This window comes from Stylophora pistillata, chromosome 3, assembly GCF_964205215.1.
Source record: "Stylophora pistillata chromosome 3, jaStyPist1.2, whole genome shotgun sequence".
NCBI lineage: Eukaryota > Metazoa > Cnidaria > Anthozoa > Scleractinia > Pocilloporidae > Stylophora > Stylophora pistillata.
Genome location: NC_142521.1, coordinates 11,420,900 through 11,448,752, shown reverse-complemented (window position 1 = coordinate 11,448,752; position 27,853 = coordinate 11,420,900). Strand labels below are relative to the sequence as shown.

Genomic DNA, 27,853 nt, shown 5'->3' with positions numbered 1-27,853 from the left:
GGACTTGTGACAAGGTAGTCTGCATTGAGCACTGAAACATGATGGTGCTATAGAGGTTTTGCACAGCAGCCATGTTGGATGGCAGGAACAATAGATTATTTTACCCATGGAAAAAAATTTCTTTCTTATGCAAAATATTTTCATTGTTCCTGCCATCCAACATGGCTGCTGTGCAAAACCTTTATTCACACTCATGTATTAGATTTCAAGGCGATTTGAGCGACACAACTTCATTTTAAATGTTAATTTTGATGAGGATTTCCCTATACATATTTTTGTTTTTTTTCGGAAAAGTTGGTAGGTCGTTTTAGCGGACGTAACCAGGCTAAGCAGAGGACGAACTCTGTCACATTTGCTCTTTCGCGCTAAAAGCTTGTGCAAAAGGCCTGGGAGTCGGTGCAGTAAAGCCTGGTTACCAGGCAAGAGGCAGATTCAAAATGGCGGGAGAAACGAATTTACGTGCTCAACATTTTCCTTAAGAAAACAAAGACGTCATGCAAACTTTGGACGTTTACAAGAAAGAGGAAGGAAAGATATGGCAGCGAAAACCATCTCCTTCTCCAGAAGAGGGGTGAGATTTTCATGATGTGGTCTGTTTAAAACTGGAATCAGAAGTTGCAAAAATTGTGTTTATTTTGGCTACTGTTACGTTTCGATCCTTTACAGTTTGGTAGTCTGCATCAGTCATTCCACATCAAGTGCTTTCTCGTTACAAGGAAGAAATATCAGATTCCTTCGAACGGCGTTCAGTTCAACAGGTGAAGCCTTTGCAGCCGGCGACCACCAAGGAAATATTTTTGTCTTCGATTTAATCAAAAATAGGTGAGTGCAAAGATTTATCGCGCATTAAGCCATCTAAGCTTATAACTTTGTGCCCGATATCAGTTGTGTTCATCTCCTCCTAACCACCCTAAGGATTGAACTTAAGCGCTTGAAAAGAAGCCAGCTGCTATTTCAATTTTAAGTGGTACAAGATGATATATTTTTTTGTTGTGTCCTGTGCAGATGGTGACTATGTGCGCACAGGCTTACTTTGTAAGATATTGTACAGCTGTACATGTAGTCCGGGGAATGTAGGAGGAAGAGAGGGTAGGTGGGGTGGGGGAGAGAGAGAGCTTACTTAACAACATATGTAACAAATGTCCTCCTTGAGTTCTAAAATAAACCTTAACCATGGGAAATGGTAACCCTTTCCTATAATTACAGAAAAACACCATATCCCCAAGAAATCTTGCAAAGTCAAGTCAAGACAAAAGAGTGTTCTGCTCCATACCTGAGCTACTTTTTATCTCCCTTTTCTCTGGAGTAACATTTTAATGTGCCCACTGTAGCTTTCATTGCACCTTTGCAGCCCTGTAATAATTGCTTGTAGGAATTTAAAATGCACTCCAAAAGCAAAGCATATGCATTCCTATATACTTCCATAGTCTACAAACAAAATGTGCTACCATTACCCCTTGGAATGTGTTGAAGTATATCATGGATTTCAGAAGGTTGTCAACAATTCTACTTTCTCTTTTGTCTCCAGGTTTTCCTTAATCCACAAAACAGGAACTCCTTGTACAGCCCTTTCCTTCTGTTTGAGGAGAAAAAATGAAGTGTTGGTGGCTCTTGCAGACAATTCGCTGAGATGTTATGATACAGGTGCATTTAATCTTGTGGATTTTCTGGTTTTTTTTTTTTATGTGTGTGTGTGTGTGTGTGTGTGTGTGTGTGTGTGTGTGTGTGTTCGGGCATGGAACCTTTAACTCTTTAAGAAGGCTGCTTCTAGTACATATAACAAGGGAAATGAATATTGTTGCTCCCTTTCTCTTTAACCCTTTGATTCCTTTGAATGCGCAATACAGACTCTCTCTTTATGATATATCAATACAATATCAATAAAACAAACAAGGAGAAGAGCTAGAAAAATATCAATTAGTTGGTCCAATACCAAGTTATCCAAACTTATGCAAGAAATGTATGGTAGACATGGTTGACAATAAGGATAATTACTAGTGAGATCTTGGAAGTGAAAAATGTAAGATTACACCCAAAAAAAAAGAGTCTAATACCTTGATAAGAATGAATTAATTTTATTCCCTTTAGTCTGATCGATTAACATTGGATAAAGTTTTAGCATAACAGGAGAATGTTCTTTATTATGGTTTCATATCTGTTTGAAAAAAAATTTAGACCCGATATCTTTAAGCTAGCTAGAGATCTCTTTGATCTCTTATGCCTATGATTAGTACCCTGAATAATTTTTTCTTTACAACCCTTTGATCCTTAAATCTAATTTCTCCTTACAATATCAATATCACCCTTGAATCACACATTGAGGTCATGAGAATAAACAAAATGATCACCAACCTAAGAAGTTCTTGATTCTTGGACAAATTCTCCTTTTCGACACTTTTGTAAATGTATAGAGAACAGAATAGAGAATATCCATACTGATATTAGGTTGTAAAGGGTGAATGTGTCATCTGTGAAGGATTAAGTTTTTTTTTTTTTACACAGATTGAATAATTAATATGTAGGCTGATTGACACTGATTTCATTTCAGAAACCCATGAGTTAGTTAGCTGGATGAAAGGCCAGGACTCGGCAATCCAAAATATATCAGTTCATGCATCAGGCCGCTATGCAGTCACTTCATCCAACTCTGTTGCTCAGTTGTGGGACTTGGATACATTTTCCCGTAAGAGGACTTTAAATGGAGCTCAAACTGTTGGAATTCAGCAGGTTTGAATTAACATGAAGTGGTATTCAATCCAACTCCAAGAGATGTTCATGTTTTAGCCCTTTCATATCCAAGATCTTAGTTATTCCATGCCCTTTTTGTCATTCTGTGCTAATAATTTTAGATCTAAGGATTTGGTGGTCAATCAAACACTTTCCCCCACGATGACATTTTGTCACTTTCCATCACCTCCCTGCTTGAAAATTACTGTACAATGGCAGTGAAATTATTGATTGAAAGGAGTAGATAGATGACTAATTAACTTGTGGACCGGGAGAGAAGAATTTAGAGAACACTTTGCTTAAATCTATACCAAAAAGACTTTAAAAATGTCTTAATTTTTTTTTTCATTTTGTTGGCTAGACATTGCTTTTATGTTGTGACTCATGCTTACTTTTACATATAAGCTAATAAGGTTGACATGTCTACCTTAAGGTGAACATTTGTATTCTTTACCTGTGGCATGCTTTAAAAGCAATGTATCTGGTCAAATTTTTATTTCATTTTAGACAAGCATGGAATTCATTTACCTTCCGTTCGCTACATGTATTGTTGTTGAATAGATTACAGTAACTTGGTGAGAATTTGGTTGTTAGTCAATAGCAAGGTTCATTTTGATTCTAATCTGTCAGTTTTAATATGTTTTCAAATATTATAAATTTAGGTTTTGTTCCTGCCTCTGAGCAATACCATGATAACTTGTTTCAAAGATGACAGTTTATTTGTATGGGATTCAGAAACACTCAAGTGTAAATTCCAGCTTCCTGTTCCTCCTGAAGACACTAAACAGCCCCATTACAAAGCATTAGCCACACCCAGGGATGGCAGGTTACTTGTTGCAGGGGGAAGGTGAGTCTGCTCTCAAAATCTTTCTCAAATATACAGTTATGCTTTTCAATTTATTACTATAAAAAATACCAAATTTTAGGCATATTCCTCTACCTGATTGATTCTGTAATTTACACTAGTCTTGTTGCAACTGACTCAGTTTGAATGAAAAGTTATTTTTTGTTCTATTTGCATTATTGATCTTACTTTTCCTCAGTCTTCCTTTTCAATCTGGCTCAGACCAATGGCAGTAGCTTGATTTCTTTGAAATTTACTTTCTGCTTAATTTTTTTTCTTTATTTTTTTTTTCCAGGTCTCGATTCCTTCACGTGTGGAGTCTGGAGAACAAACGTCTGCTCCATGTCATTCAGCTTCCAGCAAAAGTACGTCTTGTCAGACAACTGGAATTCATTAGTAACAGCTTTGATGGAGGTAGCAGTCAGGTATCAATCCATGGAGAATTTTTCATGTTGCTTAAGTTCCTATAAAGTCAATCCATTCAACTATGGAATTAGGAGCCCTGAAAGAGTTTGGTGATGAGTGTTGTCTTATGTGGCATACAGGCCATTGCTGGATTAGCAACTTCTTTCAGTAATCAATAATTGTCTAATAATGACATATTACAATTGTTATGTAGGTTATGAGCTTAAGATTTCTATCACATGATGGCTGATGAGGGCAAAGTCCAAATCATCTATCAAGGGCAAACAATGTTTTTGCTTAAATCTTCCCGTAGTTGAGAAGTTAGCAATTGGACAGGTTCATTTTTTTATTCAAAAATTTTTTACAACGCTACTACACACTGCTAGGCAACTCATGTAACTCTATATCTAAGTATGGAATAGATGGCAAATAACTTAGCCAATCAGGTTGCAGCTTTTGTGATGCAATGCTACAAGCTGTAGTAGATTTTTACTTATCACAACTGTTACAATTAAATGAAAAAAACTTTTGAGATTTTTTATATAAGAAATGCCAGCATGGGCAAGTCAAGTGAATAAATTACACTGTATGTCTCAATATTGCAAATACATGTTACAGTAATTTTTCAGTGGCCTTTCCTTTGTTAGACTTTGTCATGTTAACTTGAGTTTCCTAATGAACACCTCCTTAAAAACATATTTATATCAGACATCATTTAAAAGTGTTTCTGCTCATTTTCAAGACACTTGGTGTGCTGTCCCAAGATGGTGTTCTTCGCTTCATTGATATTCATGCCTGTAAACAGCTTTTTGAGATTGGAGGCACAGATGAGGTAATAAGAAAGATTCATAATATGTTCACAGTGGTTAGCCCTGTCCAGTCCAGTCCATTCTCATATTCAGTGACTGAACATGTTTATGTAAACTTAAGAGGCCCTTCACAGTATCAAAGCAAAATAAATAAAATTGTATTATTAGCTTAACCCTCAAAGCATTAGAGGTATCTCAGACAGACACAAAAATTTCTAGACTTTTTTCCATTTCTTACAGATTATTAACAACTTTAGTATCAGTTCAAATGGCCGATACATTGCAGCTGTAATGGACAATGGTAACATCAATGTTTATAGTGTTCCAGCACTGTCACAGCAGTTTTCCAAGGTATTTTCAAAGACAGTTAAAATTATATTTCATTTCTGTATCATCAATCAATATTCGGTTACATGTAGATATTAAGTTTTCCTTAACTCTTGGGAGATGCGGTGTTCCACAGCTTTTCCATGGGTCATTCTGTTTTGTTCTCCAGTAAGCCTCTTCACTCTCTTTGATTTTCTCTTTATTATGAAACACATTATGTATAAAAACGCTAACAATAAACTTTAACCCTTAAACTCCCGAGATCTGATTGTTCACTCTCTCCTCTAGCTGCTACACATTTCCTTGTAAATTAGTTACAAGAATTTGGTGTTAGGTCAAGGTGACAACCCCTTCCTGATGAGTTTGAGTTTTCTCATTACCTATTTGCTGGATAATGTATGGATATTAGAGGGAGAAGTTACTTGTTAATCACTTCTGGGAGTTAAAGGGCCAAGAGAGACTTGATGAATTGCTGGGAATGGAAAACCTGAGAAGGAAAGGCATCTCATCCAAAAGGAAATGCATCACAGCTAGTTACTTCATGCTAAAGAGAGCAGTAGGTCTCTAGGTCTGTAAAATTCAACCTTGACTAAAATAATGTCGCTCTTGCGCATGTCTAGGTTTGCGCACGTCTAGGTTTGCGCACGTCTAGGTTTGCGCACATACGGCACTTTTAATACTGATATTACAGTGAAGAGCTTGAGACTGCCCTGCAAATTGGAGTTTTAGCATCCTACATGTACATATTTATCCAATGATTACATTCTCAGTCATTTTTTCTTTAACAGCCACCCCCACCATTGGTTAAAACTGTGTGGGAAGAGAGATCACATTCACGTCAAAGTGGCAAATCCAATCAGTCACTAGGCAGTGCCATGACTAAAGTTGGTGGAACACCAAAAAGGAGTAAGACTAGATCACCAGTAAAATCACAGCGTCAAAAAACCGAGGTGTCTGCAACTTGGACCAGTATAGACACGGAACTTGAGGTACAACTGTTTTTCTTGATTCTGGTAGTTGCCGTCCGTGTTGTAGTTGGTCGTTAACATATTGCTAGACTAGTGGTCAATTTGTGAATAAAAAATTGACTGCTTTTCACAATTGTGCATAAATCTTGCTATAGACGGAACTTCCAGAAGGTCTCAATCAAGCAAGGCTCAAGTCGATTCTTCGAGGCTATGGCGAATATCCTGCTAAATACAGGTGAGTTTTCTAAATGCCAAATGAGTATTACGGGAAAGCAGAATTCATTTTTGAAAAATTCAAACGAATCTTATCATTCCGAAAAAAAAAAAAAAAACTGATGATGTGATGGTCATAGAATGTGAAGGTTCAAGAGTGTTTGCGGTTGTGATCTTTAGCTTGCAGAATATATAGGCGCCATTTTTGTGTATTAAGGTGAACGCGAATCTCTCTCGTATCGCACTGGACTACCTCTTTGTGCTCTTGTCCTCGTTCTCGCCTAGCTCGTATTTGCCCTCGCTAGCATGAAAACTTAAAATGACGCCTGTTGTGCAGGCTAATGATAATATACCTTCATGTACCAGTCAAACTCTACACTGACTAAACTCGTGGAAAATTTTTAATTTTGAATAAAACTTAAAAACTTGGCACTTTTCTATAGATATAAATGTAATATTTTGGTATTTTTAACCCTCCTTAGAATGTTCATTTGGCGGTCAGTTCTCAACCTCCCTGAGAACCATGCGGCTTACAGCAGCTTGGTAGACAAAGGAACTCATAATGCTTTCGTGAGAATCCATGAAGAGTATCCCATCAAGAGTAGAAAGCTATTGAGAGTCCTTCAGAGGTTGGTATCAACTAGCAATTTCGATGTAGTCCCTCTGAAGGTTGTGACATCTTGGAGAGATTGGCACAAACCCTGTCCTCCACTCGGACTCAAACACATGCCACTTGAATGAGAGCGGCAAGTTTGGCACCAATCATGACTTGAGTAACATGGCGTGCATGATTTTTCTCGCCTTATTTAACAAACTTCAATTAAGTCTTTGTTTCTTTCCTTTTTTTAAATAAAAAAAATTTCAAACACTAAGTTACTTTTTTTTAAGCGACACCCTTTATGCTGCAGCAAAATCAGGTGACAAGAAGAACCTCCCTCTCGTATTTATTTTGTGATTTCGTTTTAGGACGCTGTCGGCCCTAGCTCATTGGTCAGCCATATTTGGAGAAGTAGACTACCTGTCTCTGCTTTCCTTTCCTTTCGTTAAACTCTTTCAAAACAACCAGCTGATCTGTTTTGAGATGATAGCAACCATCCTGAGTAAGTAACGTTATGAAATTTGAAGCTGTGACGAGAGTTTCTTGAAAATGGCGCGATGCATCGGAAACTCGATCTCCCTTACAAGAGCACCCATGTAGCAATTTTGCGACTTTCTGCTCAAGCAGATGGTCACTAACAAGGAAGCAAACCTGATGTTTTCAACGTTTGTGCTCGTTAAGTTACAGCTTAAAATGTGGCTGAGCTTCTTCGATATTTTTTTTGAAGTTTTCTTTCTTTTCCTTCAGCAAACTGGTGCCAACATTGGTTCGAATTTTTTCCAAACCCTCCTGTGAATATTCTTGGGATGGTGGAAAATATACTGGTTCATCACGATAAAAGATTGATGCAACATTTTGTCAGCTGTAATGTCACATCACAGGTGAGATATGCTAGTTTTGCTTGCCAGTCATTTCCCACCGAGGCGAGCGGTGAAAGATAATTCATCTGAGCCCATGTTTTCCAACCTTATCCGTGCAAAGAAACGTGCAAAAATATCATTTGCACTGTTTACTGTTTGATTCGGTCTGTATATCGGTGGTCGGTCGAAAGTCAACCAATTTTCGGCCGACAGGCAACCAATAGGAGGTGGTCCATAATTCGGTTGAGATAGCGGCCGACTATCGGAACATCGAGACACTTGCTGCCTGTGGTCGACAATGGAACCACAACCAATCAACTACTGACCAACTCTCGACCGACATATCAATCTGTTATCAATAGATATGACGACCGAGGCAGGGCTAAAAATTGACGGTCGCACGGTCGCCAGTGGCGAGTTAAAACTGACTAGGGCGACCAAAAGTTTAAGTTTGATCGCCCGATGGGCGACTACATGTACAATCTCGAAAAGCTGTAATGCAATGTAAATTATGAGAAGTACAAAGTTAAAAATAAAACCCAATATGTAGTTTAATCGGACTACCTTTCTCTTCGTTTTTTGCCTGGACTCTAACATCGTCCATTTTAGTAAATTTTTAGTTTTGAAGTGGAAATTCCGAGCCGTTTTCACCCGGGTGTTTTCACGAGCGATCCATATTCAAGGCGCCATTTTGGAATTGCCACGTGACTCTCCCCCAGACTTCCGTGCGGGATGGTTTCGAAACACATGTGAACTACAGTAGGTACTAATCCCAAAGTCGTCTGTTTCAGATGTATGCCTGGCCATTGTTACAGACGCTCTTATCTGAAGTTCTAACTAAGGACGAGTGGTTGAGAGCTTGGGATAACATTTTTTCCAATCATCCGTCATTCCTTCTCTTTGTTGTGGTAGCTTATGTCATCGTGTCACGCAAAGCTCTTTTGCAATGCACGAGGAAAGAGGATTTTGAGGTTTGAAAATAACAAAACATGTTTGTTAGACTTGACCTTTTGGCCCCGATAATCGACTGGAATTGAGCTGAATTCTCCTTTCATTTTTGATGCACTGTCAAGCAGACAAGTATTGAAAAAGAGGGAAGTTATCAATGAGGGGATATGGTCTTGATATAACACCAAATTCTCAGGACCAGCTAACTAAGAAATGTATGAAAAATAACTCCCAAATATTTGGAGGGAAGGGTTGAAGAGAATCTCATAAGCAATTCCATTAAACTCAGACAAATCTTTCGTCTCAATCTAAGTGTCAAACTTCAGCTTTCGTTTCCTAAGCTGCATCGAAACGGCAGAAAAAAAGACGGCACACTTCCTTTATACAAGGGATTTTTAAAAATCTGTTATCAATGTTGGGTGATGTACTAATATTCGTTGCCATGGACGCCCCCAGCGAACAGACCCAAGTGTTTTGCCTAAGAATTGACAGAATAATTTGCACAAAGTAGGAATGAAATTGTACTAATTCTGTAGATATTCCTGTGCAAATGTGTAATGGATAATACTTTCTCCTGACCAGTACTTCTTTCATAACCGGAATGCAGTCGACATTAGTGCAGTTGTACGTGAAGCTTACCGACTGCAGGACGGCACCCCAGCAGAAGCAAACCCCCAGAGGATGCTGGAGCCATTCATGCCACTGACCAAAGGACAATATCCGATCTTCAACAAATATCCAAAGTTTATTGTGGATTATCAGGTAAATACTGGTATCAACCAACCCTACCAGTGGCAGATCTAGGGGAGGGGTCTGGGGGGCCTGCCCCCCCTTATTTTGGGTAAAAATAAAACGCAGAAGGAAGAAAAAATCCCCCCCTCCCCTTAGCTCAACGTCTGGATCCCCATCTGCATGCGGTGTTACTTCCTCAGTGATATTTGATTGAACGTCTTGCTCATTGGTGATTACTTGTGAGCGGGAGAGAGTCACTTGTAGTCCCCCCCCCCCCCTCTCCACCCACCTGGGTAGAAATTCTCTCTTTCTGAGTAGGCGGTCATTTGACTAATGAAAATAAATACAAAATCACAAGCACGAAATATTGTCGTAATTTTGGTTGTTTCTGACAGGTCCAAGAAAGAGAACGTATACGCCAGGAAGAACTAGAGTATTTGAGACAGAGGTATGGCACAAAGTCGTTTTTCTTAGAGACTGGGGAAGAAAAGAAGTTAAAGTAAAGTGGCAGATTCTAATTTACAGAAATCCAAACAAACCAGAAATCAAAAGAACAACCAAAAAAAAAACAAAAATCTCGAGGAAATCGTATTTTTTCTTTTCCCAATCTCAGACCACTCTGTATTCCGTATTATCTCACATAACATTTGCTTTAAACAGATAGAAAAGAAACGCTGTTCGATTGTGTACAGGGTTAAACAAACACCGAAGATGACAGAATTATTAAAAAAACGTGCAAGGATGATTAAGGATGGGGAAGATTGTCACAAATTTCAAATCAGTGACGAAAATGAAAAATTTAAATCAATTCTTTTAGGCTTTAGATGAACAAAGCTTGACATAACACTTTTAGGCATTAGCAATCTCATTTTTTTGCTGATTTGACAGGCAACTGGCCCAGGAGATGAAAGAGGTAGCAGATCAGCGCAAACAAGAAGAGGAGGCGTTTTATCGACAACAAGAGCTCATGATTGACGCCGAGAATCAACGAAGAAGAGTGATCGGTCAGGAAGAACAGAAACTGAGCGATCAGAGAAGCAGGTTGGTACGAAAAGAAGAAGGTTAGGTCTTGCAAACGAGCTGAGTGGTCCCGACTCTGCTGGAGCTTACACAAGTTTCTGTAACATGAACTACTACAAGTACTGCGACTCCTCCAATGCAACATGCTGCATGGAAAGGAATGAAAAAAAAAAAAAAAAAAAACAATGTATATTTATTATCAAATGTTTTTACTAGATTGCAGGCAATGAAACGAGAGATTCACCTACGAGAGCTGCAACTGTTGGACGCTGTTCGCAGACGTTTTATGCATCATCAGCAAACACTTAAAGAAGCGGAGTTGCAAAGACTTGATGACGAGATAGAACGCAAGGTCAGTACAACCACAGGCACACAAGAAATACTGCACAAAGTCATCAAGTGCTATATAACAGCCTCTTCTCATCTTTACCGATACCCGCGAGCTCAGTTTTCTACCTATTGTTTTTTTTTTTGTCTGTTCGTTTACTGTTTATTCTATTATCAGGGTTCCCGCGCTCCTTGAAGGTCCTTGAATTTAATTTTTTTTTGTTTTAAAGGACTTGAAAACCCTTGAATTTAGTCTCAGGTCCTTGAAAATTTCTGAAACGTGTTTGACAGTAAATGCAGATGAATCAAAGTTGAAGTTTTGCTTTGTTTTTGGTGTTGAAAATGTAAATCGCCAAAACGAGTTTTTCTTTCAAATCCCGCGTCCGATTAAGATGTTTGACACGTGATAACAAGCAATCTATTTTTTATTTCTGTTAACTCCTATTCAATGCAAAAGGTCCTTGAATTTGAGAGCCAAGGTTCTTGAAAATGACCTAAAAGGCTTTTAAAGTCCTTGAATTGGGTTCCTGGCAAAGTGCAAGAACCTTCTATTTACCCAATAAAGTGCGAGGCGAAGTTCGCCGGAGAGAATTAGAAAGCCGTTTTCTTTCCCGTAGAGTAAACTGGATAATTTCTGGATTGTTTTAAGTTTAAAAACACTTCTTACATCTTGTAACGGTTTTTAGGCATTACTCAGAGAACAAGAAACCAGGCACGCTGTAGAAGATGCTGAGATAAAGGGACTGGAGCTTCAAGCGCAAAAAGAAATGCTTCAACAGGTTGGTACATTCAGTTAAGCGCTTTTCTCACTGAACCGTACACTCTTTCCTGGACTATCAGTGGAAACCGTTTTGATTACTGTCCGCCAGACTCCTTGAGCAAAGCTTGGCAGCGCCTAGGACGAAAACAAATTTGAAGCTAGGCCATTTAAAGCAAATATATTGTTTACAACACAGGATTTGATCCGAGATGAGCTGCAGCATTCCTTTAAGCAGCGATCGGAGCAAGCAATCCAAAGAAAACAGCAGGAATTGGAAGAGCAACTGTTTAGGAGGACAATGGATGCCGTTCAGGATGTCGACATTGATTCACAAAGGGTAATACAACAGCCATTTTACTGTAAAATTGATTGATGGAGCTCCTTGTATACTTTGATTACTATTCTAGTCGTCCGAGTGTAAGTGCTCCTACTGATGCATGTAGTAATTCAGTGATCTTAAGCAAGTATTTGGTTTCTCATAAGATTTCCCAAGAAGAATTGGCTAATGCCCAACAGAAACACACATCCGTCAATATGGAAGAAGAAGTAGATATGAGAACTAGAATGGACGATCTTCACCGCGAGCTGAGTGAAGTCAAGGTAAGCCGGATAAACCACGAAAATTAAACTGATGAAGTATAGGTCGTATTAGGCCACTTCGTACACGAACCTGGGTTACTTTCAAACAGTTGAATTACTACGAATGTGTATTGTTTGAAATTCGCACTTACATAGTGTTCACGTGAAAACTGTTGCGATGTCGGTTTAGCCCGTCCTATAACCCTTGTAAGGAAGGGTTGAATTTCTTTCTCTTTTTTTTTCCATACTAAAACCTGCCCAAATGTTTACCTGGGTTGTAACTTTAATACATGAAACCATGAAGATGACAGTGATCATCGCAGTAGCGTTTGTTTCTATAACTGTTTCTAGGTTGCCCAGCATATTTTGGAGAATAAGGAAAGGGAGACTGAAGTTCAGTCGCTTGTGCATGAGTTGAGGAATAAAGAGGTACACACTTTCTCCTAATATTTTTATTTTGCAGTGTTAGAACGAATATTTACTTTGCATCATTCTACATCCACACCTCCAATAAGTTGGATCTGTTGGATAAAGTTCCAATTGAGCTAACCGCCTCCCGGCTAGCTCAATTGGTTAGAGCGCTGGACTGTTGTGCGGGAGGTCGACGTCGAGGTCGATGGTTCGAGCCCCGGCCGGACCAACACTCAAGGTCTTAAAATAACTGAGGAGAATGCGCTACCATTCTATGATATCAAGAAATGGATAGACATTCTAGTCTTCTCGGATAAGGACGAATAAACTGTAGGTCCCGTCTCCTGCATCTATTAATAAGTTAATTTGGTTAGGCAGGGGACGTTGAAGAACCTACTCACGAGATTACTGCGATGTGGTCTGGCCTGTTTACTGGGACTTGGGGGGAGGAGGCATCTTAAAATAAGTTTCCTTCGATTGTTTGTAAACTGCTGATGCAGTCCGGCCAAAGTCCCCCGAAAAGTATTGTGATGCGCATTTGATCATATCCACATGTTAATTTGCGCAATATAAATATTAAATTATTATTATTATTATTATTATTATTATTATTATTATTATTATTATTATTATTATTCTAACCTGATTTTGGTTTTCTTCACTTTTTTGCACATGTTTGTAGAATGACGCAGTGGCTATGAAGCAGTCGGAAGTGAGACAACGAAAGGCTCTGGCAGCCGAGGAGGACAGAAGACGTTTGAATCTTCTGAGTGCTCTGTCACGAGATCAAACCACGACTACCGACGACTCGGAGTCATTTTGTGAGTGTATTCTTTTGAGTGAGAAATTCTGCTTTCATGCTGGAGGCTGAAACGGTACTGGGTGTCTTTTTTTTTTCTTTGATAACGCATGGAGTTTTTAGAAACCAAAACACTCACACAACTAATTATCTTTCGCTTCACAAGGCTCATGACATGTTCTATTACTCTGTTTAACGTAGCTCGGCTTAGGGAGATTCGTCAAATCCCGGATCACCTTAGAAAACCGTTAAGCACCATGCTTCCCAATAACACAGAGAGCAGCACCACGACGGAGTCCGAATCCAGCGGGACACCTATCACTTCTCGAGGTAAAACTTTTAGCATTGGAAGAAAAATTCAGTACCACCTTTCAATTAGATGTCTTTTCAAATGTAGAAGCACAAGTGTGTTTGTGTTGCTCCTCAGCCATAGTAAAGTCTTTCCTTAAGTAATGAAGTCACTATGTAAACACTTCGTTGGCTGCGTGGCACGTGTTTACTTCTGAAGTACCATAAATGTTTTTTTTTCTTTTTTTTAAATTTAACTTTAAACGCAAGGTTCAAACTTGATCCGGTCACGTTTTAATCACTCGTTTTGATGTTGTCACAGAACCTTCCCTCGAGCGCCAGCGAGCAACGTTTGAGAAACGTGAACTGGAACTCATGGCTGAGGTGAGAGATTTGAGAAAAAGACTTGCTGCCCGACGGCAACAGCGCCCACCTCCTTTTCATGGAAATACCCAGCAATAACTATAAGATAGAAGCACAACTTATTTTATTCACAATTATCTGGCATTTTTCGGAAAGCTATTTTGTAAATACTTTTCAAGGACCCGAGTTTTGTACATTCCCTTTATAATGTTACTTCCAGAACAGCATCGCGTTCTCTTACTACTCCAAATGAGCGATGAATGTCTTATTTCGAAGTAGAAGGCGTGAGGAAACAACAAGAGCCCGCGTTTGTTTTTGAAAATCTCTGGCATCCCGGAGACCAACAGCCTTCCTGTATAATTACATCAGAAAAGCCAATTCACCTCCAAGCCTCGTTTTCAAAGTAGGGAGTAATGAATTTGAATAAGTTGGACTCGTTTTCGTCTGGAAATTGAAACGAGAGTACTCCGAAAACCCTTATGTTAACAGGATTCCATCGTAAAAAATAAAGAAAACAAAGAAGTTTCAAATGCTCAAATATGTTTTGTAAACGAAACTTGGGGAAGAAATTTCAGTTGATAATGTCATCATGCGCAAGGGCTTTTGACTGTTACACAAGCAATGAGGTAGATACGTTCACGTTAAGTTGCCTGGCAATACGGCTCCTATTATTCGCAGGCGCATGGCGAATTGGCTATTCTGAATCTCTAGTGACTGGTTAGAAGGTGCTGTACAACAGTAAGGGATCAACGTTACAATCCAAGAAGTTAACTAAATAAACTTTAATAAAATATGGACTTTGCTGAATGACCTTTTGCAATTTTCTACAGAGTTGAGATTGTCTTTTTGCGGGCTCGTTTTGAGTTTTTTACATGCACGAAGAGCGGTTTTCAAAATGTTTCGCTCAAATTCGACGTCGATCTTGTTGTTAAACAATGATTGGGTTTCTCTGGTATCTATAGATCGTATTAGGGAATCTATACACTGAAAAGTTAGAGGAACTTTAGGAGCTTTAGCAATGTTTTTACGCTCAACTAAACACAGGTTGTTTATATACAGTATTGATGAAATAAATTTTCTAGTTACAATACATCATCTCGACGTGGTGCACAAGTGGGTGTGGTCCTGCGAAGAGAGAATCGAACGGTTAGTTCAGAGTCTCTCGCCAGAGCGTGATCATCTGTTGACAGTTAATCTTCGAAAACATAGAAAAGAGTGGACTAGATCGATCAAGTAGTGCTGCTGATGAAAGTTTTAGTAACTCTCTCCTTGAACCGTGGAAGCCAATTTGGTTGAATTGCGGCCGAGAAGTAAATAATTCTAGGTTGTTTTTAAAGATAGGTTAGCACCTTAGCAAAGATAAAGAAACAGAATCATAGCAGTCCATTTTCGAGTGTAATAGCTGCACAAGCCTCTTGTGCAGGTAGCGATCTGTTCATTCTTCGGTAACTTTGAGGTGTTGTCCCCGCTCGAGCAGTTTTAAATATTTTTTCTTATGCTAGTATTTTGTTTTGAACTTAGGAAAGACTCCGCAAATTAATTTTTACTTTGGTTTCATCGAAGTAGCGTGCTAACTTTTTTTATCGAAAATTTTGAAGAAAACAGAGGAAGTCATTTCATAAAGAGATAAATAACTCACCAACTTGGCAATTTTAATCGAGTTCTTAAATGACAGGTGTAGACGAATAGATATTGCAACTGTCATTCTTCTACAAATAAAATTTAATCTACAAATTTTGGGCCTATCCTCACCATACTAATTTTCAAAATGTGAAGATGGCATTGATCCTACATTAAATTAAAGGTAGGAATTTCTGTTGAATTCGTTGAGTGGGTGGCAAATTACCACCGAAGATTACGTAACTGCTGATTTCGATTCATGTTGAAGTATTTTCATGTGCGCTTCTCAAGTTGTAGTGTGAGTGTTGTCTCCTACGGTTCGATTCTGCAAAGCTGTTACCCTGTTGCGTCTGTGGGCAATTTCGCAGCGCCTCCGGGAACGGCCACGGATGATTTTCGCCCACAGTGTCGAAGCACCGTGGCGAAAAGTCTCGTTAAAAATGAAATAAATGCACGGGTTAATTGCACTTTTGCTGTAAGCCAAAAACCACACGATAAAATAGATGTGAGTTGACTGACAAGCACTGTCGGAGATGTCTTGGAAACAAATCATGCTTTCTATCCAGACGGGAAGCCAGCAAACGGCAAAGAGAACTACAATTGCCACAAGCATGCTAATAATTCTCCTGTTCATCTTTTCCGTGTGGTAATGGTGATGGTTTGGGATGTGAAGCTCATTCCCCGGTGTCTCTCGTAGGCATAGCTTTACCATCACTGCGGTGTACAGTACGCCTTGAATCACCAAAGGAAAGCATTTGAACAAGACGAATATGGCCACAAAGTAACTCTCCACTGATTTTGACGACCAGAACGTTAAGTAGCAAATGCTAGTGCCCTTAATTTCTTGAACGATCGCTAAAAATACCAGCGGTACTGTGAAAACAACTGATGTGAGCCAGATGATTGCGATTATTCCGTATGCCACAGGGCGTGTAATGATTCTCCTCAGTGGAAAAAACACGACAATGAAGCGGTCCACCGCCATCGTGGCCAAACTTTGGGTGGACACTAGTGCGGATAACGCCATTACGACGGACTTAAGCTTGCACAAAGCATGTCCTACAGTTCCCTGGATCAACCAGTCAGACACAGCCAGCGTTATGACTGCCTCTGTCGAACTGGATAAGGTGATCAAAATATCAGCAACTGCCGTATTCACAACGAAGAAATTGTTTGGTGTCTTCATGTGATGGTTGTAATTCTTGTGCACTATTGCTATAATGAGCCCATTGCCCACCAAGGAGGTCACGATTATAAAGGTGTAAGCTGCAACCTTGATCCAAGTGATGTAGAGTGATTCTGAAAACAAACTTTCAGTTTCGATGTCTGTTTGGTTTTTCATTTTATCTTACCGTTATCGCAGTATTCTACTCGGCTCAGCATACAGCCAACTAAATGAAATTTCGCAACGAACTTCAAGATTATACCAGCTTTATTAACCAGTGAATCTTTACTGAGTTTGATGGACATATGTCTGCTCAGAACTCCATTGGGTTTATTACTTTTGACTCATCATCAGTGTTAAGATGCTTTTTAATATTAACAACCCGATAACGTAAATCATTATTGGCTTCATCTGCGATGCGAAAGCAAATACTCAAATTAGTTTTACTCTCCCCAATTGTCGACGTATGTATTTGCAAAAGATTCTGATCAATATCAAGTTGCGTTGTTGATTTTCTCTCTCTACGTGTAGCCAACATCTGACTATGGTAAAATTACTGCCTTTGCCGTGCAAGCAAAATTAATATAATTTACTTAGCTTATTAAAACGAAGAAGGTTTTCAAGAGGTAATAGTAAGTGTGTAAGTTTTTCATTCGGCTCATGAAATGCTACCTCCTCCGTTGAAAGGAACTGCGACTGAGGCAGCTGGAAATAACTAGATTTTGAGATGATTTCGCCATTGGTATCCAAAGTTGTGAGCGAGAAATGACGGATGAGTGAGAATGTATTTGAGAGGTTCCAAAGGACGACGAGCATAAACAGCACAGGAAAAGCAGGCCTTTTCACTCTTTGGGTCGTCCTATTCAAATAGTGACCAGTTTTGGTGCGATTTTAAAATGAGCTTGCTGAAATATTACGGAACTTGCAATAAAGGACAATAGGACACAAAGAAAATTGAAATCCTGCAGAAGGTTTTTGTGCGATCCCTCAAATGTGTTCTTAAATTTTCTTACATTTCCTTTTACCTTATACCGTTATTAACAGGGATTCACGCTCTTGACTTAGGCCGCTTTTAATTAAAACCCTGTTCATTGCTCAAAAAGATATCAGAAAAAAGGCAATTAAAGTGGCACTGTACTCCTACAAGTAAAGTTTAAGATTGTCATAATTACTGTCATTATTCTCAGCCTTCGGAATATCAAACTTAATAACTTTTATGCCAGGTTGAACCTGAGGTATTGAAGTTTGGAATTATTTTCCATCGACAGAATCGCATAATTTTGAATGAACTGTTACATAACAGGAGAAAGTAAGGTAGGAACAAGTAAGATTTCGCGGAAAACAAAAAAAAAAGGATTGCCAGTGATGCTAATGGAATCCTCCTCCGCAAAAACGTAATAAATGCTTTACGCACACTCGAATGATAAACATCTTCTTTGGCAAACATGAACAGGTGAACGACAGAAATCGTGCAAGGGAGTTTTAAAGTGTACCTGACCCCTAAATTTTTTTTTTCACTTAAAAAATCTTCCTGCTTTGGTGAGTATTTCTTCCAAAAAATTGTTGGATTTGGTTAAACCCTCTTTTTTTATGCCCTGTTGAAGTCGAGATCCGAATGGACCACGACCGCGTAAATGGGGATCTGGGCAGAGTAGACTTGTGACGTCACTTCGAGAAGACGCTCAAGGAATTCTCAGCCAGTCGTCGACCTGTGAAAGCCTTTCTAGCACTAGATTCATTCTGCGGCATATTTGCGACCAAAATCGATCGAACCTTCCAAACATAACCAGTGAACTGTGCAAAATGGCACGAAATACAGATTGTTGGGTTCTCGAAGTGACGTCACATTAGTCGCTAGATTCTTGATCCTTGAAACGCGGTCGTGAGCCAAAATAGAGGTGATTTTAATGCGATTTTCCGTGCCTCAACGGGGCACAAAAATTCAAGGATTTGACCAAATCCAAAATGTTTACGAAGAGATACTCACCACAGCATGAAGATTTTTTTAAACGAAAAAAAAATTTAGGGGTCAGGTGCACTTTAAGGTTTTACATATCAAGTACATATCAACGTTGGCGTATGTTGAGTATTATTCCTTTAAGAAAAGGCTCGGCACAAGCAAAAAAGTCAGTGTCCACTTCTTGTCTAGGATAATTCCAGTCCTTGAGACTGAATTCATGACAGTGGAGAGAGCCGGACGTTTTGTTTGCTCTATTTGTGTGTGTATGTGTGTGTGTGTGTGTGTGTGTGTGTGTGTGTGTGTGTGTGTGTGTGTGTGTATATGTGTGTCTGGGCGCACTTTTTTTCTTTGCAGTGCACCCACCGCATGGAAACCCGGTCCTATGCTAAATATTTTATTGACACGGATTTCTGATTGGTTAGTCAAAGTCCCATCCCGCCAACTTAACTAACATACATATTCAAGGTTTAAAACTTACAAGAAGGGTTGTTTGTTTACTATCGCTGATCTTGGCTGGTATCTCAGCTGTTGGAAAGGAAACAAAACAAACATTAAGTTCAAATACTGAAATAACTAGTTTAAATTCCAAAGAAGGTAACAAGTCAAAAAAACAAAACCTGTATCTGTCGCCTGGAAGGGTCCAGTTGACTTGAAGGTGTGGACATTTCATCCTCTTCTGCTGAAAAAAGTCATTTAAAATTCTCTACTAATTTTTCTTGTAAACATCCAGTGGCACTTTCACGCAAAGTAACCAAAGGGTCACACTCTACTTACGGCTGCAGCGTTCGGACTGTTGAGTCGAAAGGTTGCTTTGTGATGAAGCTTGAGACGAAGAGGGAGTTGTATACTGTGATCTGTTACTAAACCTATTGCTGCTTAGCGTGGTAGATCTGAAATACACAACAAAAGCGGATACATCTGAATGTTAGAAACAAAATGGAGATTTAAATAGGTCTTACGGTATGTATGCTTACGTCCACATATCCAATTTAACTCACTCACCCCCCCCCCCTTTGATTCTTTTTTAACCTGATAACTCGTTTGAGTGCATAGCCAAGACAGAATTTCTCCTTGAACAGTCAATTAATGAGAAGATAGAGAAATATTAACTAGGGGATTACCATTGATCCAATATTAATTTCTTAGAACTAACGTTATAAGGATTGTATGGCAGACAGTAAGAAGAATTACTCGTGAGATCTTTGGAGGGAAGGGATTAAGGAGTCATGTCTCAGAGCTTCTAAGGAAAGCACTGAATTGGAAGCATGCCGGACCAATTGTTGCGGTCGATATCACTGATCTTTGTTATTATGAATATAAGTGATAAAAAAGCTAACAGCTAGCTGTGAACCTGGACTTTTTCATAGCCCCGAAAGGTGTTAATGACAGTTTTTTCAAATCTTTTCGATCATACTGTTGACTTAAGGTATTCTGCCCAGAAACCCTTTGATCACATGAATCTGGTATTTTGAAGTATTCAGGGAGTTTCACTTGTTGTAGAAGCTATAGCTGTGAGCCTTTTTGATACTGTGCGAGCATTACTCATTTTTAATCTTTTGAATTTCATTCTTTGATGCTCACATTATCCATAAATGCAAAAACCAAATGATGTTCAATTACTGCACTTATAATCGATTTTAGTGACCTTATTGTTAAGACAGGTGATGACATTGCCATGGGAGAACAAGTAACCCCTGTTGCCCCTAAGCCTGATGGCGTGACCGCTTCATAACTCCCGGGAGTGTTTGCTGTCCTTGCGAGGTGTATTCCTTGAAGATGGTTCCTTTGGACATGAAAAATAATCACAAGGGGAAAGAAAGTTATAGATGAGTCACGGCTCCAAAGTAGGCTACGTGTCTTTGTTGAATTAGACCATCAAAACATTGCTCAAAATATATGGTCACGGTAAGTATGGAGTAAACTCTGGGTTCAAAATGGATATGCGTGAGTTTGAGATACCTTAAAACAGTTCCTGATGTCCCCCCAGCGGATCCTGGACGAGATAAATCCTGCTTGTTGGGGGATGGAGTTCCTCGGACAGTACCTGCAAATAGCATAATTCAAAATATAATTAGGTATGTTTTAACTTAATTTTGCTGAAATTGTAGAAAAGGGTTACTCGAATACTAAACCATTTATATCAAAGCCCGTTTTAACATAAGTTTTGCTGGCTTCATCGGAAGAGCTGAGTTTAACTTTTGATATCACAAGTGGAACATGGAAGAGTTCGAGCAAGATCCTGTAGACAGGAAGAGAGCTAAGAAATTGAAAAACAAAAATCACTTACCCATAAACCCATTGCAAGGTGGAGTTCTCACTGACAGTCTAGTTGGCCCAGAGACAGGGCGGGATAACTGGTTCTAAAATTTAAAGAAAAGGGGAAAATTTAGCCATGAATAGAATTGAAGCTCAAACTGAGCAATTATTGAAATATACCTCACCTGCCAATGATGTGACCCTTTGTTTTCTTTTTGAGAACTGCAAGAAATAAGGCATTTAAAAGGTGATCATGACATTCCTATAACAACTCTTGACCTCAATAACATTTGCCAAACGAAACTTATTCACAGAAATTGTTTTTGAAGCACGAACAACGATCAGAAGGCAAATACAACTGCTCTTAGAACGTTTTGTTATCATGTCAACCGATTGCGAGGCCCTTGTGTCTCAGCACAGATGGATGATTTCTAGCAAGCCTCGCGGAAAATAATCTACTTGCTATACCATAAAAAATAAAAAAAAACAGTGGAGATTATGCATGCCCACAAGTTGAGCTCCAAAAGCTGTGCTTGGAGCTGACGTTCAAAAATCGAATGCAGAGAGGAAAAAGACCACAAGATCATTTTTCGCGACGAATAACCCAGCTACAGACTTCTTTGGCTCGTAGATGAATTAGGTTGACCTTCACAAATAAGTTACAAGCGAAGAATGACGAACTACAGAGATCGCATTTACCTGTTGGGTGTGGTCTTTCCATAAGGAGAGGAGGAGTACTGACTACAAGTCGGAGATGGTGTGTGACCTGTTGATTACGATTGCAAAAAAGGAGTCAACTCGATTCTGTAGTTAAAGTGAAACTCCTCACACGAGATTCAGCTGCATGACACAAGATGTTTTGTAGTATTTAAAAATATGAACTGAGTGTATCAATGATTAAAATCTATAGATAGAGACAACTTTTGACAACAAATGATTAATTGTGCTGTTTTTCCCATGAAAACTTTTTATTTATTGGGAAATATAGTTCAGTTATTCACCCCTTTTCCCGGGGATTGTCCCTGGTGAATTCCTAAAATTATGTGGCGCTCCAGGCCTACTAGAACTACTGGCAAGCAGGCTCTTGAGGTGATTATTCTCCTCTTGAAGAACAGCAACTTCCCTGTACAAGACAAAGAAACCGTCAATACTACACAAGAAAGGCGAACTCAACAATCAGTCTACTACGTCACAAACTGGAAAAGGACGATCTGATTAGATAGTCAGTGATGTAAAATATTTCAAGCTCATTGAAGAGCGACGAGCACTGAGTTATTCCTGCGAGTTGCCTGGCACTGTATAGGTTACATCAACTGAACAAATAAAGCCCAGTTTTAATACTTGAAATATTAATACTTCTCAAGCCCAGCTCAACTCCGGTGGAAAGTCAAGTTGTTTGCATTCACTGCAAAATTTATTTGAGTCATAGTAAAAAGCAGTAATTCCAAACTCTGTCGAAGACCCATTCGGTCGGAGCATATCGACGTTGAGTACCGTTCAAGTTCCTGTAATCTGGTCATGTGCTTCTGGAGCCTCTCTGCTGCTAACACCTTTTAAGATAAAATCGGCTATGTTGTGACAAATGCAGTGAAATCCCATTGGAAAAAAACCTGATATGTCCTTTGAAACAAGATCCTCAGCTGCACAAGAGACAATACATTTCTTTCAGTTGGTCTCAAGGTTATATCAAGTTAATGAAACCCGTCGTAATTACAGTTCAAGTTGCCCTCCGTGCATTGTGGCTCAATTTTTTCGTCTTTAAAAGTTTGCGTACTGTCTCTTCAAAACGCATCTTCTGTATCTGCTTCGTGATCCCTGGAAAAATGCTGTGGTCATGCCACACTAAATGTGGTTTTAAAAATTTGTGCACGTGCTGCATAAAGCGCCTAGCTACTTGTATCTTTTGTGCGCTCGTAAAAGTGTCAAATGTCAGAAAATAGGCCGCGTTTGCAGACTACAAAACCAACTACAGAGAAAAACTAGCATCTATCATCTTTCTTGCTACCGACGTACATATGAACGTACCTTTTTCTCGATATTTGCTGCTAGTCGTTGTCTGTGGCTCTTCTGAAACTCCAGCACCTGGTAGGAAATGACAAAAAAAAAAAAAACAAAAAAAAAAAAAAACAACTAGTTTTCAAGAGTAGCCTTCTGGTGCTTAGACTCGAGAGAAGGCATTCCCTTGTTTGACGGTTACCTTTCCATGGCCTTTTCATGTCCAATTCAGTTTATATTGCAATAGTGGCTTGATTTAGATAAGGAATATGGTCATGAGAATTCTTGACAAAAAACTACTTTTACTTCTCTATTCAGTCTCCTTGTTGGGTTTTTTTTTAAACTCGAAGGTTTTGATTAATGTAATCTTTCTTTTCCATTTCAGGCGCGTAGCGTGGTAATTTTTTCAAGTACGCACGAGTACATATGATCTAGAAACCTAAGTAAACTGAGCGAAAAATACTGCGCTCTTTATTTCTTGTTCGAAATAGTTGTGTGAATACAAGCAAAGAACAAAACTTATTACACGACTCGGGCAGTCGGAGAGCCAATAACTAAAATCAACCAATCAAAATGCTCTATTGCTGGTCCAATATTCTCTAAGTATTGGACCGGGCACTGTCCCGAATGGTCCCGAATGATACCGCACTTGTTTCCCTTTGAACTTCAGTCGAATAATAAATCTCTTATTAACCAAGCTTGCTCGGGACCGTAATGGAAAATTATCGGCCCTCAGTCTTTTTTGTACGGACCTCGCCGCGCTCGGTCCGTACTGTCAAGACCTCAGGCCGATATTCTCCCTGTACGGCCCTCGCGCTTGGTTAATAAGATATATGTCTTGCCCTTATTTTGAGCAAACTTGACGCAAACACAGCATTGTTTTCAAAATTTTCTGGTCACTTCAAGTACTCACGTGCGTATATGCGTATAGGACGCTTCGCGCCTGCCTTTGCGTGATATGGATGTTCTAAAAGTGGGTGAAATAATGTATTATATACTGCAGTAAATGGCTTGAACCCGGGGGTAACATGTGAAGGTGTAGTCTGATCGTCTGGGTGAGTGTAGTCCTGAGAAGAACTGTTGGCGGTGGTAGTGACTGACGTTTCGACAACCTGTGCGGAAGTCATCATCAGAGTCAAGTGAATCACTGTTGTCAGTAGAATGTTCTTCTTCCAGTTCGTGTAAAATGATCGGTTGCTTTTGCCGTGATGTTATTGGCTGTAAGACTCAAGTGACGTAGGTCGGTCGTGATTGGTCTGTTTCGATCTGTCGGTAAAGTTAAGTCGTTCTTTTTCGGTCGTTTGTGATGTTTATGTCGTGAATGAGTCGTTTGTATGGAGCGGGTAGTTGTTGACATCTGTTTAGGGGAGTCTGTTCTAAGTTAGTAAACCAGCTTTCCAGAGTCAGTCGTTGAAAATAGTCAGTGCTGTAGGTTAGGCATTGCGCAGAGTCCCAGTGATGACTCGTCTAGTAATCTGTCGGTGTGTGTCGGTTTCCTGTAAACTGTCGTTCGTAATGAGTTGTCGTTGTGGCTTACCAGGAAGTCTAGAAAAGGAAGTTTGCCATTTTCTTCGACTTCTCTGGTAAACTGTATGTCAGTGTTTTTGTTCGTTAAGGTGGTTGTGGAATGCGTCAATTTCGTCGTGTCGAATATACTGCAGTAAATGGCTTGAACCCGGGGGTAACATGTGAAGGTGTAGTCTGATCGTCTGGGTGAGTGTAGTCCTAAGAAGGACTGTTGTCGGTGGTAGTGACTGACGTTTCGACAACCTGTGCGGAAGTCATCATCAGAGTCAAGTGAATCATTGTTGTCAGTAGAATGTTCTTATTCCAGTTCGTGTGAAATGATGGGTTGGTTTTGCCGTGATGTTAATGGCTGTAAGACATCTCGCGCATCTTAATACCCTTCAATATCCGCGTCGCCCACAAACCCATCACCACACTGCGTCAGTTACTAACCAACGTTAAAGACAAAGACGAACCGAGGAACAGACAGGGAACGATTTATAAGATCAATTGTTCCGACTGCCAAGCCTCCTACATCGGTGAGACTGGCAGAAACCTCACAACAAGACACATCATCGACATACCAACCACAACATTGACTGGGACTCTGCGCAATGCCTAACCTACAGCACTGACTATTTTCAACGACTGACTCTGGAAAGCTGGTTTACTAACTTAGAACAGACTCCCTAAACAGATGTCAACAACTACCCGCTCCATACAAACGACTCATTCACGACATAAACATCACAAACGACCGACTGGTAGAAACCTCACAACAAGACACACCATCGACTTACCAACAACAACATTGACTGCCTAACCTACAGCACTGACTATTTTCAACGACTGACTCTGGAAAGCTGGTTTACTAACTTAGAACAGACTCCCCTAAACAGATGTCAACAACTACCCGCTCCATACAAACGACTCATTCACGACATAAACATCACAAACGACCGAAAAAGAACGACCTAACTTTACCGACAGATCGAAACAGACCAATAACGACAGACCTACGTCACTTGAGTCTTACAGCCAATAACCTCACGGCAAAAGCAACCGATCATTTCACACGAACTGGAAGAAGAACATTCTACTGACAACAATGATTCACTTGATTCTGATGATGACTTCCGCACAGGTTGTCGAAACGTTAGTCACTACCACCGACAACGGTCCTTCTCAGGACTACACTCACCCGGACGATCAGACTACACCTTCACGTATTATTTACTATTTAAATCCAGTTTTAGACATCGAAGGCGAGTGTGTCTCCAACTAACGAAAAAATGATAAACTCTCTCTAAAGTTTGGGTTGGTTAGAGCCTATGGTTAGAGTGATAAACAGAGGTTTTTTGAGAGGCCTCAAAAAACGTTTCAAAGGAACCACAAGATTCACATACATTCATGTTTTCCCTATGGGTAAGTGTGCAATACAAAAAACTTGGAGAAGAGCTCATATTTAGCAAGTTTGATATTTAGCACTTTCATAACAGTGTTATTCCATTACCAGTTTGGAAAAGTTTTACCTGTGACAGCTGTGTGTAGTATTTCTTGGACAAATCAATAGGATTGGTAAAGTACATTTCAACTTCAGGTTTCATCTGAAGTGAAAAAAACCTAATTTTAAAAACAAACACACGGGGTTTTCATTCAAAAGCTTACTATCTTCTGTTTGATTTCAGCTTTCATACTTAACTATTATTTCAGAGATAACTTTAAACCAAATTGTTACTGAATACTCGATTAAGCTTACCTGCGATGATAAAGCGATTGAATTACATGCTCTCTTGCATATTGTGCACTGATCAGGGTTTGCTGCAGACAAATGTAGACAATGTATACTAATGTAGCAAATAAATATAACTCACGCTGTATTAAAGCTGAGATCTCTAGGTACAATTCCTTTAAAATTAGATTCACCTTTTAGGCAATCTGCACAATATATGTGACCACAGTTTGTGAGAGAAAATAACTTTCCTCCTCCAGGTCGAATGTAGCAGCTATTGCAATGGACCCAATCTGCCATTTCTCAAAAACTTTCACTTTTTGACTAATTTTGCGGCTTGATTCAGAGCTGGGTTTTCGTCCACTGTATTATGACAATAAAAGCGTGTTGTCCCAAGAAAGGAGGACGTGTAGTATCCGATGATATTCAAAGCGAAGGGAATCTGTAGGCGTAAGCTGTTAGGCTAAGTGTTCTTAAAACGTAGTAAAAATTCCACGTAAACAAAACATTGCCTCATATTAACATTCACAGAAGTAGTTGATCAAACGGAGAGGGTTTCCTGCAAATGGCTTCTCTGGGCTTCTTGGTCATACTACTGAAGTTCGGCACATTGAGACCCAAAGACAGTTTGGATTGTAGAAGAAAATGTTGCTTTCTTTGAAGAAATCTATTAACAAAACGGAATATTCAGATTCACCACGACATCGAGCTTTTATTTGCAGTCTCAAAAGTTGGCGGGAAAGGCCGAGCGCCCGCGGCAGTGCTTTTCTTTTTCTTTTTTTTTTTTTTTACTAGGGTGGGGTAGGGGTGCTAGTGAGGTAAACTTTTTTTCTGTATATTCTTATATACTCGACAGTGAGCTCCTATTCTTAAGTCAACTTTTCAAAATTGTATAAGAAGCGTAACCGAGAAGTGAAACTCTCCGACTGTACTCTTTTTTTGCTTTTCTCTCACTGAAACACTAAGACAGCAAAAAAAAACTAAACCAGGAGTTTCAAAATAATATCATAGCAAATAACAATAATAATTTCAAAAACAATGGCACTAAGTAATGAACAACAATCGGTTTAAACTCTTGATATAAATATGATCTATGAATTACAAATGAATAAATATAAAAACAACAGTAAAACATATTGAATATATAAATATAGCTATAACATAACGTACTATTCCTAAACTAAAAGATTAAAACAATTGATAGATATCATACTAGATGACTTGATGGCTGCAAGAGCAATTGCCTTAAACTCATTTAAGTTGACGTCTTGAGGAGAAGGTAGAGAATAAATGATATTACTGAATCACTTTGAAATTGAGTCGGTGGGCATCTTATGAGAATCATCTGTTTTTAATAACTTGTAAATGTCATTTTACAAGCTTTCAGGAGGGTCTCCTACACTTTTTACATAAAGCGTGATTGCACGTTTTTTTTTTCTCACGAATCCTGATTCTTTCTTTGTGAATCGCGATCAAAGATGATAAGATCTTTTCATGTCCACGCGAACTAATTTTCCTTTTATCGAAACGTGATTCGTGAGTGAAGAGCTGAATTAAAAGTGATTTGTGAAACATTCTGTTTTGTGTGATGAGTTCCCGGCTTTTAATTTTTAATGGTTTTGAAAATATAAGTATTGTTCT

At 39.2% G+C, this 27,853-nt stretch overlaps 3 protein-coding genes across 6 annotated transcripts; 1 reads left to right on the top strand and 2 right to left on the bottom strand.

Annotated features, from left to right (window-relative positions):
* The first annotated feature begins 307 nt into the window (after nucleotides 1-307).
* On the top strand, nucleotides 308-15,068 carry LOC111321121 (TBC1 domain family member 31). 3 transcript variants are annotated; one of them, XM_088755608.1, is made up of 25 exons: nucleotides 327-571; nucleotides 667-822; nucleotides 1,529-1,644; nucleotides 2,549-2,727; nucleotides 3,390-3,574; nucleotides 3,867-3,936; nucleotides 4,719-4,808; nucleotides 5,026-5,136; nucleotides 5,901-6,101; nucleotides 6,236-6,315; nucleotides 6,776-6,922; nucleotides 7,260-7,393; nucleotides 7,639-7,772; nucleotides 8,543-8,722; nucleotides 9,282-9,461; nucleotides 9,827-9,879; nucleotides 10,320-10,472; nucleotides 10,668-10,803; nucleotides 11,465-11,557; nucleotides 11,735-11,875; nucleotides 12,022-12,138; nucleotides 12,469-12,546; nucleotides 13,211-13,349; nucleotides 13,529-13,657; nucleotides 13,938-15,068. In XM_088755608.1, the coding sequence occupies exons 1-25, from the start codon at nucleotides 495-497 to the stop codon at nucleotides 14,075-14,077; spliced, it is 3,219 nt and encodes a 1,072-aa protein (XP_088611734.1). In that variant the 5' UTR covers nucleotides 327-494; the 3' UTR covers nucleotides 14,078-15,068. The 3 variants fall into 3 exon arrangements, with proteins under 3 accessions (XP_088611735.1, XP_088611734.1, XP_088611733.1); XM_088755607.1 differs by having other exon boundaries at nucleotides 3,867-3,996; XM_088755609.1 differs by lacking the exons at nucleotides 12,469-12,546; nucleotides 13,211-13,349; nucleotides 13,529-13,657; nucleotides 13,938-15,068 and adding an exon at nucleotides 12,581-13,185 and having other exon boundaries at nucleotides 308-571; nucleotides 3,867-3,996.
* On the bottom strand, nucleotides 14,309-17,698 carry LOC111321120 (neuropeptide FF receptor 1-like). Its single transcript, XM_022923908.2, has one exon. The coding sequence runs from the start codon at nucleotides 16,938-16,940 to the stop codon at nucleotides 15,885-15,887; it is 1,056 nt and encodes a 351-aa protein (XP_022779643.1). The 5' UTR covers nucleotides 16,941-17,698; the 3' UTR covers nucleotides 14,309-15,884.
* LOC111321118 (E3 ubiquitin-protein ligase RNF212B) lies at nucleotides 14,309-27,627 on the bottom strand. 2 transcript variants are annotated; one of them, XM_088755630.1, is made up of 15 exons: nucleotides 26,407-27,627; nucleotides 26,240-26,301; nucleotides 26,013-26,087; nucleotides 23,005-23,061; nucleotides 22,474-22,529; nucleotides 21,981-22,102; nucleotides 21,679-21,745; nucleotides 21,165-21,201; nucleotides 21,011-21,083; nucleotides 20,683-20,767; nucleotides 20,369-20,506; nucleotides 19,498-19,613; nucleotides 19,341-19,402; nucleotides 19,202-19,248; nucleotides 14,309-15,103 (listed from the first exon to the last, which is right to left on the bottom strand). In XM_088755630.1, the coding sequence occupies exons 1-15, from the start codon at nucleotides 26,510-26,512 to the stop codon at nucleotides 15,061-15,063; spliced, it is 1,146 nt and encodes a 381-aa protein (XP_088611756.1). In that variant the 5' UTR covers nucleotides 26,513-27,627; the 3' UTR covers nucleotides 14,309-15,060. The 2 variants fall into 2 exon arrangements, with proteins under 2 accessions (XP_088611756.1, XP_022779642.1); XM_022923907.2 differs by having other exon boundaries at nucleotides 19,341-19,399.
* Between the last annotated feature and the right edge of the window lie 226 nt (nucleotides 27,628-27,853).